The sequence below is a fragment of the Helianthus annuus genome, chromosome 14 (assembly GCF_002127325.2).
Source record: "Helianthus annuus cultivar XRQ/B chromosome 14, HanXRQr2.0-SUNRISE, whole genome shotgun sequence".
Classification (NCBI taxonomy): domain Eukaryota; kingdom Viridiplantae; phylum Streptophyta; class Magnoliopsida; order Asterales; family Asteraceae; genus Helianthus; species Helianthus annuus.
The window spans coordinates 93,591,797-93,603,810 of NC_035446.2; the positions used below are offsets into that span (position 1 = coordinate 93,591,797).

The 12,014-nt window shown below is 40.6% G+C and overlaps 1 protein-coding gene across 1 annotated transcript; it reads right to left on the minus strand.

Moving 5' to 3' along the window:
* Window positions 1-5,785: 5,785 nt before the first annotated feature.
* Window positions 5,786-9,136, minus strand: LOC110908688 (mitochondrial dicarboxylate/tricarboxylate transporter DTC). Its single transcript, XM_022153652.2, has 6 exons — window positions 8,766-9,136; window positions 7,450-7,533; window positions 7,075-7,136; window positions 6,549-6,910; window positions 6,253-6,467; window positions 5,786-6,135 (listed from the first exon to the last, which is right to left on the minus strand). Exons 1-6 carry the CDS (start codon window positions 9,081-9,083, stop codon window positions 6,079-6,081), a joined length of 1,098 nt encoding a protein of 365 aa, XP_022009344.2. The 5' UTR covers window positions 9,084-9,136; the 3' UTR covers window positions 5,786-6,078.
* Window positions 9,137-12,014: the final 2,878 nt, after the last annotated feature.

The window sequence follows — 12,014 nt, forward strand, 5'->3', positions numbered from 1 at the left end:
GCTTGTGCGGTAATTTCCGCTGAGAAGTCAGAGAACTACCTATGGGTGTTGCAGAGGATCAAGTCTATGCTGGCAGGATGTATGGAACCGCGCGTGATTTTAACAGACAGGGATTTTGCGCTAATGAACGCGTGTGAACAAGTTTTTCCAAAAGCGCATAAGTATCTTTGTCGGTTCCATATTCAACAAAATATTAATAAGAACAGCAAGAAGAAATTCTCTGACAAGGAGTGGAAAGAATTCGTACGTACATTTTGGACATTGTGCGAGTCTACGACCGAGGAAATATACAGGTATAACTTGGAAAACCTTGAAGCACAGTTGAAAGAAGCTGACCGTGAACGTGAGTATTTCTTACATAATTATGTTCAAATTTTATATAATAACAAAAACTGACTATTTATGTTTTTTAATTTTAGAGGTTTTTGATTATTTGAAGAAATCCTGGTTGGATCCGTACCGTGAAAAATTTGTATCTTGTTGGATTAACCAAACTATCAACTTTCACCAAACTACGACCAACAGGGTTGAGGGCATGCATGCAACATTAAAAAGTCACTTTCCAAGTCATCGCAACACACTGGATAAACTTGTACTGTATGTTGATCATGTTGTTGATAGACAATACGCCGAGATTAGAAGTAGCTTTGAAACAAGCCTCCGAAAAGTGATGACGCACCACAAGAATCAGCCCATGCTTGCATATATTCTCAGAAAGGTTTCAATATATGCGATTGAGCTTTTGAGTATGGAACTAAAACGTAAGGAAGACGGGTTGAGAGCCTACGGTGCAAGATGTGGTTGCCAACTTTTTACCAGCTGTGGTTTGCCATGTGCCTGTCGTTTGGAAAAGTTGGAAAATAAAGGTAATTAATATTTTTGACCTTTCTCGTTATGATTTTGCCACCTAATTTGTTTTCATCCACAGGTCAGCAAATCCGGATCACACACATAGACGTGTTTTGGAAGAAGCTTGACTTCAAGACTGCAAGGAATAACATAGAGGATATCGATGTAGACGCGGAATTTGAAAAATTGAAAAAACAGATCGATCCAACACCCCCTCAAGTGAAAAGGAGCTTCTTTGAAAAGTTTCAGCAAATCCTCAATCCAGGGAACAATAACAAAAAACCTCCTGCTGTTCTGAAGAAAACTCGTGGTCGCCCAACATTGAAAACGCAGGAAGAAAGAAAGGTTGAAACCGCTAGAAAAAACTCTTACATTCCGTCAGAAGAAACTTGGGTCGAGGCCTCAGACGATCTTCCCCGTCACAGCTCGTACATATCAGCCGAAGATTCTAGAAGAGAAAAGAATACCAAACCGCTCAACCTACACCCTAATTTCCCGAATATCAAGCTCAGTCCTAAGACAGATATAACGATCCGCAACTACGCATCTCAGATTCCCAAAGTGATCCATCCATACATCGTTAGAATAAAGGACGTGAAACCAGATGGTCATTGTGGGTTTCGATCGGTGGCTGTTGGGTTAGGAGTGAAACAAAATTCATATTTGATGATCCGGGAACAACTTCTAAAGGAGTTACGTATGAACGAATCGCTTTGGAGGCAGGTTTTCGATCCTGAAAACATAGGACATTATGATGCGCTGGTTACACGGATCGATTTCAAGGGGGTGGGACGAGCAGGTATCGAAAATTACATGTCGATGCCTGAGACGGGGTTTCTTATTGCCCAACGATACGGTGTGATTGTTCACACCTTCGACATTCGTGGGAGCGATACAATTTTCCCTCTGCTGGGCGGGCCAAACGAAGCTGAGGAACCTCACCTGGTAGTTGCGGTTGTGTTCGTCGACAATGGGCATTTCATACATGTAGAGCTTGGAGGTTGTTATCCAGTGCCTCCCCCAAACCTACTCTGGACAGCGAACAGAACAGAGCGCGCAGCAGCCTGGCATACATTATACAGGGATCAGATCAACGCGTACGAAATGCTTACATCGTGCCCCTGCCCTTAATGTAACCCCATATGTTCACGATGTATCTTAAATGTGTTTAATAATAATCACGTTTGTGTTTGTTCAATATACGCGTTACATCACGTTAAAAACCGAATGTCACTGACACGGCCCAATCAGATTCAATACGCACTTGTACGACCCGAAATGACAATATACATCATAATACTACAATTAATGAAAAAATACGTCATGTTCATGTACGGTAGGCGGCTGATACACATAACACTTCTCACAGGAGTACTTGTGCTTTCAAACCTAAATGATACGAGATAACGGAATAAGACATCACACGTAACCGATTTGATCCGGAACTTGCAGTATAGTCCATATATATTAAAAAATGATGTATAATGGAAAAACGGAAAATTTAGACTATTTATCGACGCGTTTGTGAATTAAAAACAATTTTAAAAAATTTAAAAAATGCCCAAAACGCCCCGCTATGGTCATAACGCTGCGTTTTGGACCCAAAGCGCCGCGCTATGGCCATAGCGGGGCGCTTCGGTCCCTCGTTATACACTGAAGCGGGGCATCTTCTCCCCCACTTCACCCAAACACAAAAACACACACTAAAGGTGCGATCTCACACAGTCGAGCCGGATTCGGAGATTTTCGAGCTTTCAACCGCTAAAAGGTGCGATCTCAAACCCTTAATCGTTTCGGTATAACACATGTTGATTGTTGATTGTGGCCTTAATCGATCGCTGTTGGGTTCTGTTCTTCAGAATGAAGAACCAAAGCGCCGCGCCGAGGCCAAAGCGGGGCGCTTTGGTTCATGTTAATTTTTTTTTATTTGTTATTTGTTATTTGTTTAATTATTATTAATTGTTTAATATTATTTGTTTATTAATATTTGTTTAATATTATTATTTGTTTATTAATATTTGTTTAATATTATTATTTATTTAATATTATTATTTGTTTATTTAATATTATTTGTTTAATATTATTATTTATTTAATATTATTATTTGTTTATTTAATATTATTTGTTTAATATTATTTGTTTAATTATTATTATTTGTTTAATTATTATTAATTGTTTAATATTATTTGTTTATTAATATTTGTTTAATATTATTATTTGTTTATTAATATTTGTTTAATATTATTATTTATTTAATATTATTTGTTTAATTATTATTAATTGTTTAATATTATTTGTTTATTAATATTTGTTTAATATTATTATTTGTTTAATATTATTTGTTTAATTAATATTATTATTTGATCAACGTGCAGGGATGGATTTATCCGATAAGGAGATTGAGCATATGGAGGCTGAGGGAGAGGTGGGGGACGAGGAAGAGCTGGCATGTTCGTACCTGCAGTTTCCGCAGGGTTCACGGGCGAGGAGGAGATGTGCTAGGTTGCTCACCCGTACCTTTGATGTCGGTCTGAGGTTCAGGGGTGCTGACGGGCTGATTTGGCAGCCGGAGGTGTTGCCGGAGGTCATCCCGGTTGTTATTGAGGTGAGGCCTGGAGTGTTAGCCCCTCCTGATGTTCAGCGGGCCGCTCGGCAGGCTCAGCTACAGGCTCTGGGCATCGATCAGCCTCAGGCTCAGGCTCAGGCTCAGGCTCAGGTTCAGGCTCAGCCTATATTCGAGGATCCGGCGCAGGAGGAGCGGGTCGAGGAGATCCCGGTACCACCAGTTCAGCCAGCTCCTGAGCCGCCACAGTACCCGCAGCACGTTTACGCTGACCTGCCTCCGGCAGCGCGTGAGGTGGCTCGGGACTTCGACCGGCGCCTCAGACGTCAGGGCGCACGCATTGACTGGATCGTCCAGACGCTCGTTGATCTACGAGAGCTCGCTGCGTTGCCTCCACTTCCCCTCCCACCGTCCCAACCGCACAAGGATTAGTACATTACTTTGTTTGTTTAGTGTTTTGTTATGTATTATGTACTTAGTTGTACCTTTTTGTTGTGTATTGTATGTACAAACTGATATATATATATATATATATATATATTGCAGTTAATCTTCTATTTACATCACGTTGGTTCTGGATTGTTTACGTTTAATTCTTATGGCTTTCTGTACATTTTATTGAACGTGTTCGTTTTAATTTAACAAAATAAACAACGTTAAGAACTTATATTATACACATTCTATAAAAATAATGACGTAATGACGTAATTATAAAACAACTATTAATTATATGTAATAAAACTAAAATAAAAAATTTTTCCTCCAAAAATCCCTACCAAACTAATTCAACCAAAAATCCCTACCAAACTAACCCACATCAACCCCAACCAATCTGTTTAAAAAAAACATCCAAAGCGCCTCGCTATGGCCAAAGCGGGGCGCTTTGGATTGGTCAACAGACAAGGACTGACTTCTGTCAGTCCTTGTCTGTTGACCAAGGCCAAAGCGCCCCGCTTTGGCCATAGCGAGACGCTTTGGATGTGCAAAAAGACAACAGCCGTGTGCGAATAGACCAACCCTTAATAAAGAAGGGTTATCAATATGTATACATGCATATTCACAAAATGAAAGATAAACTAATAAATATAAACAATTTGGTTGGTTCCAAACTGAGTACAAAACACTGTTAAACTAGGTTTTTCAAACCATAAACCGATATCAAACAAACCAGCTGACCAAGCCAATTTGCTTTGGTTTAACCAGTGCGGTCGGTTTTAACGATTTATAATCAACTCTACGGCTTTGAATCTTTGATCCAAAACGAAAAATTCTTAACCATCAAGACAATATTATTATCTAAACTCAAAAAAACAGACCTAACCCGAAATGCCATTAATCAACCGAAGGAACTACGATGTGAGTTCACCAAGTGACCAAACAAAATCTATAGGAATTTATACTTATTGGAGTCATACAACAAGCCTTTTTCCCTTTGTTTTGATAATTTGAAAGATTTTAAAGAATCACCAACCAAAAGTTTGTTGACAACAAAGTTATTAGAGGTCCCTCCATGAAACATGGAAACCAGGATTTCTAAGTATAGAAACACAGTAGTGAACAATCTCAACCAAACCTTAAACCATCAAACCCAACTACAAATAGCTCCTTAATAAAAACAAAAATCCCAGGAAGAGAAATAAAATCACCCCTCCTTAAGCTCTTCCTCATTTTGAAACAATAGATAGAACAATAGAGATAGATATATATATATAGAGAGAGAGATAGATAGATGGGGATTACTACAAGCATGAAAACCATAAGTTGCCTTGTTCTAATCATGCTAGCTTGCTTGGGCCACAAGGCACATGCGGACACCCTATGCATGCGCGAATGCGCCAGTGCATGAAGCAAAACACCGAGGCCCAAGAAATCGAATGCTACTTCTTCTGTGTTCTCAACTGTGAAAAATGCCCCGACAGCCCCACAGGATGCCCTCCTGGTATGTTTCTCTTTTTGTACATTGCCGGTATTAAGATGGGACGATTTCAAACCATTTATTTATACACGCGCCGATTTGAGTTGTGACTATAGAGACCGAAAATATCCCCAACTCTATATTTAATTCATACCGGTTCTCCTAAAATTACATATTCACACGAACAAAAATACTTACAAATAAACCCAACTTGTCCCATGTTGCAATCTTTAGTGATCACTATCACATGTTTAAAACTTAAACCTTCCCTGCTAATTGCGTTTTGTTTCATAAAGACGAAGAAACTACAAAAAAAAAACTGGCGGACGCAAATATGAAAGGTATGGAACAAATACTTATCAAGGCCCACGGTACACAGAAACTCAAGGTTTAAATAGCACAAATACAAAGTCCCCCCCCCCCCTTTCCAAATTTAATTAGAGCAAATTTCATATGAATTATGAGCGATCTAAAGAGCATAGATTTATAATTTATTTGCTAATATAACAGTCTGAACCTAGGCTCCGAGAGCTAGACTCTGGATGTATGGAAGAAAAAACAGCAATATCAGTGAAATTAATCCTAGCCTAAAAGGTCTGAACAATAAAATAGTATAGTCATATGAAAATAGAATTTTCAGAATTAATAAGTATACTTGGAGATGCTAAGTGAGCAAAACTTGCAACAAGTACAACAGTGTTATTTCTGATAGAGTTCATCTGGCTTCTCTGCTTCCAGCCCGAAAATATTATTATAATCCAGCCTTCTTTTCTAGTTTTTGAATTTGATTCAGGAAGATCCATGTCATCTGTATAACCAGAAATTTAATGAATCAGAAACATGCATTGGATCGTACTTTTACTGTGTGCACGACTGCACGCGTATGTGTGTGTGTGTGTGAGAGAGAGAGAGAGAGAGAGAGTACCATGACATGAGGGGCAATCCTAACACAGTAAACAGGGAATCCAGTATAGAACTTAAACGGTCCTCCAGATTTGAGGGTTTTCAAAGCGCAATCCATTGATCCAGTGTATGGGTATTTCCCCTCCGCATCGGGCTGCATTTTCTGAATCTGCGTTTTCACATAATCAAAAGGCAAACTGCAGGCTGCAGCAAAGAACCCTGATACCGTACTGGCACCTGCAAAGCCGAAAAAAAATCATATTCACAATTCTATACACATACGCATGCGCATATATTAGATACATGATATTAACTTACCGAGAATTGTAGCACCTTCGCCAGCACCCAAATTATCCTTAAAAAACTCAACGCTTTGATCATAAGAAGCAAGCATTCCCATGTTCAAAGCCATTGCTCTTACGACAGTGGGACCTGCACCTTTCCAAAGAGCCAACACTCCTTCATCAGCAGTAATCCTATACAAAGCATGGAATGCATTTGTGTAATTACGCCTCTGGGCTGCAGGTAGGGTGGCATCTGCCTGCATACGGATCAGTGCCAGATCAGCTGGACTCCCGACACATGCTCCGATTGCGCCAGCTGTCAGCCCACACAACGCTTTTTGGTATAGAGGAAGAGGCTTTCCATCATTCGCTTCAAGTGCCTTGTTTGTCAGAATCCTATTATGTTATAAAAAAACAGATAAAGTGTATTGTCGGAAGCCAACTGAGATTGAAAACCACAAACCACGTACAGGAACTTACATGATGTATATAGAATAGATATTCATATATAGAATCTAAATATCTTTCAAATATAGTTTATTTATCAAATGATAACTCACCTGAATGTACCAAGTCTGGCAGTCGTGTATGTGGCTTGCCTTAGCAGCCCAGCAGACAAGCCCTGCGCCAAACAACACACCGATTGGAAAATATTTATAAATAAAAATAAAGAAACTTCAAATTTTGAAACAAAAGTTTTAGATATGAGTCATGTTCCAACAAAAGGGATAGATTATTATAAGTTATGAAACATCTTTATGTCAAAACATGTTTTAAAGTTATAAGAAATTCAAGCAGGATATGTATATTAAATCACAGTCAAACAGCAGAAAAATGAGGATAAGAAATATGCTAAAAACAATGAATCAACTTTCATAATTAACCAGAAAATTTCAAGACGAAGCAGAGATGACACATATATGAGTAGTCCAAACCTTGTAAAAAGCACCAACACCCTCATTTTTAAGCATCTCCTTTGTCACCGATACAGCAGATCCTTGACCCAGTTGAATTCTCACCTGCAAGTGATCAATGAGGTGTGTAAAAGTAGTCTATGCAAAAGGTAAAAGTAATATATGTAGGAACTACTTGACAACTTCATCAGCTCATTGTACAAGCATAATAAGCACATTGTACAAGCTCATGGTTCAATTTTACTCTATAGTGGTTGATTTCAGAAACAGGTGCGCATCAGGCGAGCGCATTATACAATTTAAAGCGCATCATGCAATTTAAAGCGCATCATGTAATCGCAGCGCATCACCTGATGTGATCTCATCAGTGCATCCTGTGCGTCGCGTATTATGCGCTCCTGATGACAACTTAACAAACCTATCCAAAACTTCAGCCAAATAGCTTTGACATGAATAGTTTTGATCCAGAAATGGATACAAAAGCAGGTCAACTACCTCATGTGTGTGTTCATCAAAGTTGTACAGAGATACAACCACTAAACTTCATATTAAGAAACAAAGAAGAGACACAATCAACATGAGTGCTTGGTTTTAAAAAGCGCGAGACACTCCAATGCGTATTGATCCCAAAAGCCGACACAAGAAGCGTGTGTATCAGGTATGTTAACAGATAATATGTTAACTTGTTAACTATTAAACACTAACATACAAGATATCCTCATAATCTCTGGTATAATTTGCTCAAATACTCAAACCCCTTGCTCAATCGATGTTCAGATTTGTTCAATCAGATTTTAAAAACTCACTTACATTGCCATCAATGGCCTACTTTGTTCACATACCAATTAACTGCATAAGGCGCCACATTAGATCGCATCACACGTCACATGTGCATCATGCAATCGCATCATATCAACTGCAACGACGCGTTTCGATTACCACTTTTAAACCAAGCCTAAGTGTGGATTTGAAGCAGTTTCGTAAGTCGACCTAGACCAAATTTGAAGCATGAACACGAGAAAAAAGCTATTTAAAATGCCAAATTAAGCAGAAAAAGGGTAATTAAAAACCCTACAATCTAATAAACAAATTCATTTTGAGCATAGAGTCTCAACACAACAAATATCTACTCAAGCCACAAACTGACCACTATCTTCACACACAAAATCAATCTTAACAACAATCTGAAACCCTAAAACCAACAATATTCCATCAATCTTAACAACTAACAGCTGCACAGGCTAACAACACCTAACACCAGATCCAAACCCTAAAATGAGCATCACTAAACATTCAAACAAGTTAAAAAGCCATTCAATTTAAGCAAACCGATGTACCTTTATCATATCAATTGGTTGAATGACACACGTGGCAAGCATACCGGAAGCTCCGCCGTTAACAAACGGCTTGACGGTGGGCCACACGCCGCCGATAGGCTTCGGTTTCTCCTCTCCCATTTCGAATGAATTTGTGAAACAGAGGAGGGTAAGGGTTTCAGATTCAGGGCAGCGGCTATGTGAAGAAGAAGAAGAAGAAAGTGTGTGTGTGTTTATTCTGGATGTCAATATTAATGTACGCTTTTGTATGTATGTACCCTTGGTTGTTGATGAAATTACGGAAGTGACATTGGATTCGGTTTGTTTTTCTTTGGTCATGAATTGATATGCTCTTTATCTTTGAAAATGAAATCGATATTTTGTTGCCACCAGTTTTGTGAATGTTTTAGTGTATTTAGAAAAATGGAAAGTAAAGTGATGTGTTGTGTTGAGAAGTGATGTGTTGTGTTGAGAGAGGATATGAAAATAAATAGGTTTGGGGTGTTTAATATAGCTTGTTTTATTGAATTGGTTATAATGCGAACAACCGAAGATAACATGTTTAATGAATGAGTTAACTTGAATATCACATGTTTGTTAGGGTGGAGGGAGTGGGTGCGGTAACTTTGTGCGGGGAGGAGTTCACCGAGCGGGTATTGTGCTACCGGTGGTTGTTCGGTGATCGGGGAAGAGGAGAGAGGTGGTATGGGCGGTGAGTATTCACCGACTCGGTGAAGAAAAGAGAGGTGGGAGAGAGATGGTTAACGGTGAGCCCCAACCTCTTTCAACCAATCACATTTTTTTAAATTGTTTATCACTCTCCTTGTGTTTGATCATTGCTAGTGATTGAGTGCAGAATGGGGAGTGGACTAGGGACTTGACATGGCATGACATTATTGATTAGAAAATAAGTTAAACACTCACCAAATGGTGACCACTCGCTTCACCTTACAATTGACCAATGTAATTAACATGTTTACATCTTGATTAGTATCCGAGAATCTGTCAAATTGTTTGACATGTTAGATAATTAAGTTAAAATGAGTCTTGTTTAGATGAATTAATTATATGGGTTGTTGACGAGGGATGACCCGGGTCGGCTAACCCGACCCGGTCATCACCTATTATTTTATTATAAATAATTAATTATAAACATTTATTCTAGAATGTTCTATTCTGCATGGATAAATCACGTAACCGAATCCCCAACTTTTTGGGAAGATCATGCATATCCCTAACTTAGAGGAGCCCATCCTAAGTTAAGAGAAACCCTAATGGTAAACTATAAATAGAGGTAAACATCTAAGGTATGATTCATCTTGCTCTCATTTACTCTCTCTCCCTATACACTTATACTTTCTCCCAAACCGAGACTTATTCTCACACCGGAGGGTGGTTACAGGAATAACCCCATTCCTGTAACGAGTCCTAATGGTGTTCTGTTTTGCAAGTAGCAGTTCGGATCGCCAAGAGTTGAAGTCTTAGTCGGATGCTACCGCAAAGGTTAGTGTTTCTTCATTGGCGCCATCCGTGGGACCTTTCGGTAACAACAACAAGACTGAACCCGATGGCAAGCGATCAGAACACGTCAGTAACACCGAGTCAGGCGATGATAACTAGCAACCCACTGCTGGAGACGTACCCTGTTACCACCATGCCAGTTTCGCCTGCTGTGACCAGGTCTCTTGACTTGGAATTCGAGGCTGAAGGACCACCACCAGGTTTTACAGGCACTCCTGCCGTCTCTTCTGGAACGACAGCCGCAGACCTTTTCTCATATACTTCATTACAGTTCCGGTCGGTGGAACCAACTGTGACAAACGTCGATGTTGTTACTCCAGCGTCAACCACAAGTGCACAGACTATACGTCATAGCACTGCGCCGGTTATCACATCTGCAAGTCCAAGCACTGTCATACCACAAGTGAGCATGCCTCAATACTACCAGCCAGCGGTAACATACGCCATGCCACCTCTATACTCGGCAACACTAACGACGACGTTATCTACTCTACCACATCAACCAATAGTTATGCCTGCAGGAGTCATGAATGCCCCGGTTACGCTAGGGAATCAAGCTTACTTCCCAGGGTACTATTATGCACCTCCATACGGGTATTTACCCCCATACAACACTCCAACTTACACTCCTCAGGGAGCGGCGCAAGGCTATGTTCAGCAGTCGCCATACGCGGCTTATATGCCGCCTTGATGGACTTTTCCAACATCCCAGCCGGTTTACAGCCAGACCCCACCGACAGCGGAACCCGTGTATGATAGAGGAAACGCATCCAGACCTCGTTTCTCTCCAGGCGGAGGCCCTAGCCCTACACTGAACATCACCCCGGCTCAATCCCCTGTTACCCAGGGTACCAGCCAGGGTGGAACAACTCCTCCAATACAACCCATCACTGTAGAAGAAGACGATCTTACCAGACCGTACAAACCGGTGGACACTACTTTTAAGTCCAAGTTCACCAGAAAGATAGCGGAAGCTCCTATTAAGGAAAAGCCCAAGATGCCTCTGACTGTGGGCAAGTACGACAGTCTAGGCGACCCTGATGACCATCTTAACTTGTTTAAAAGCGCTGGGGAAGTAGCCTGTTGGCCCATGCCCCTATGGTGCAAGATGTTTGTCCAAACACTGGTAGGCGCAGCCCGGGTCTTGTGGGATATCTTACCCATCGGGGAAATTGACAGTTTTGAAGATCTAGAGGCCAAGTTTATATTGCAATTCAGCCAACAGAGAAGGCACACAAAGGACCGAAACGAACTCCTCCACATTCGTCGGCGAGACAACGAAACAGTGGAAAGTTTCATCGTGAGATTTAGTAAAGAAAGCCTGACAATTCCAGGTGTCACAAACGACCTAGCATGTGGTGCTTTCCTGCAAGGGGTAAATGATGATGAGTTACTAAGAACACTCCACGGGAGGGATGGTGTACCCCCCACTATAGACGAAATCTTGAGGATAGCCAAGGTATACGTCACACAAGAGAAAGCTGTTGCTGCTAGTCACGCGACCAACAGAAAAAAAGAGGCTCAGAAAAACCAGGAGGACAGAGAACAACGGAGCTCTAAAGGTAAAGGTGGAGGAGACCGCTACCAGAAAAGCGACAGAACGGACTCGTGATATGATAGGTCTAGAAACACCTACTCAAGGAATGACTCCTCCTCTAAGCCGCAGTCCAATTATCCCAACTTGAGTAAGACGCCAGCAGAAATCCTAGCTTCTGAAAACCTCAAGTTCAATCCTCCGAAGCCACTGAA

Bases quoted from the DNA above. Each gene is read 5' to 3' on its own strand.
- LOC110908688 (XM_022153652.2), bottom strand. From the start codon at position 9,083: ATGACCAAAGAAAAACAAACCGAATCCAATGTCACTTCCGTAATTTCA. The intron at 6,911-7,074 runs GTGAGTTATCAT...ATAACATAATAG, and splicing joins GCCAGACTTGGTACATTCAG to GATTCTGACAAACAAGGCAC. The intron at 6,468-6,548 runs GTAAGTTAATAT...TCGGCTTTGCAG, and splicing joins CGAAGGTGCTACAATTCTCG to GTGCCAGTACGGTATCAGGG.